General features: G+C 46.3%; 1 protein-coding gene across 1 annotated transcript in view; it reads left to right on the top strand.

The window, feature by feature from the left end:
* The window catches only part of LOC106819915, a 1278-nt gene extending 731 nt beyond the window's left edge, over positions 1-547 (top strand). The window contains exon 2 of the mRNA XM_014824489.1: positions 10-547. Within this exon, the coding sequence (XP_014679975.1) occupies positions 10-340 (331 nt within the window). The 3' untranslated portion in view covers positions 341-547. The remainder of the gene's footprint in view (positions 1-9) is intronic.
* The last annotated feature ends 916 nt before the right edge of the window (positions 548-1463 follow it).

Here is a 1463-nt window from a genome sequence, read left to right as displayed (position 1 = left end):
AATACGCAGAGATACCCTCGACGAATTCCTAGATGGTGGCAATCTTGAGATCTACCGTTACGGTATGAGCAAAACATGGGAAATGTGCAAAATATGGTACGCGAAATATTTCCTAACCGGCACGTCTACACCGGAGGAGAGCGACCCGCCGGAAACGGTGATAAAGCGAGCGGAAAGCCAGATCGGAGATGTACAAGGTATTGGTACCGTCTGTAATGGCGGTTACGACATGCTTATTAACAACTGCGAACATTTCGCGCTCTGGTGCAAGTTGGGAGAACGCGCCCAGAAAGTGCCAACGCAATTAAACAAGGTTTTTGGAAACGATTATATAAGGTAAATGTGTAGGGTTTTTATAACGTTTTCTAAACGTTTGTAAAAATGTTTTTATTGTATTTGTAAACGTTAAACGTTAACGTGATCAGGTTACGGTCATCGTGACGTCATTATCAACGTCAGCAGGTCATCGCGCATGCGCGCCGGCAAGCGGACTGCCGCGTATTCTTCTCTCATCGCTAGTAACTTGACCACTGAACTATAACAATATATGTTATATACTTCAGTGAACTTGACACACATTTATCAGTATTAGTAACTACAGCTAGTGACAGTCAGTTTACCTATAGGTGGCAAGTATTAATAATCATGCGCAAATTGTTCGCCGCGTTACACTATTTTGTCTAGGAGTTGCCTTTTCCTTTGAATTTTCGGTAAAATTCGGAACTAGAGTGCAATAATTTGTATGATGCCAGCAAGATAGAAGCCCCGTGCACGTCTAGAAAGCATTAGAAGTGAGATTGGTTTTGTGGTTTAATATTCGTGCAGTCGCGTCAAGTGGTGTAGCCATGGTGGCCGGTCGGCCATTTTGTATTTGAAACGGGATCCGACTACAAGGTGAAAATTCTTGAAATCAATGTGGCAAATGTTTCGAGTGAAGATCGGTGTTTGAATCTGTAGTGATTTAACGTTAATAAAGTGTACGTCGCGTATGCGACGAAACTCTCTCTAAGTATTTTTAATTGATTCTGTTCGATGCCTATTCAGGCTTGCTGCCTATGGACGCCTTCTACTGTTGCATAACACCTATAGCACGTGCAGACATTATTGCCTAAACACACTGCAGCGACAACGACCAATTCTAACGTTCAGCATTAAAGCTACAACGACTGACCCCAGCCACACTGCAGGCGTTAGTGACTGACCCCAGCCACACTGCAGGCGTTAACGACTGACCCCAGCTACACTGCAGGCGTTAACGACTGACCCCAGCCACACTGCAGGCGTTACCGACTGACCCCAGCCACACTGCAGGCGTTAACGACTGACCCCAGCCACACTGCAGGCGTTAACGACTGACCCCAGCCACACTGCAGGCGTTAACGACTGACCCCAGCCACACTGCAAGCGTTAACGACTGACCCCAGCTACACTGCAGGCGTTAACGTCTGACCCCAGCCACACTG

The sequence above is a fragment of the Priapulus caudatus genome, unplaced genomic scaffold (genome assembly GCF_000485595.1).
Source record: "Priapulus caudatus unplaced genomic scaffold, Priapulus_caudatus-5.0.1 Scaffold5117, whole genome shotgun sequence".
NCBI lineage: Eukaryota > Metazoa > Priapulida > Priapulimorpha > Priapulimorphida > Priapulidae > Priapulus > Priapulus caudatus.
This window is presented reverse-complemented; position numbering and strand designations above follow the sequence as displayed.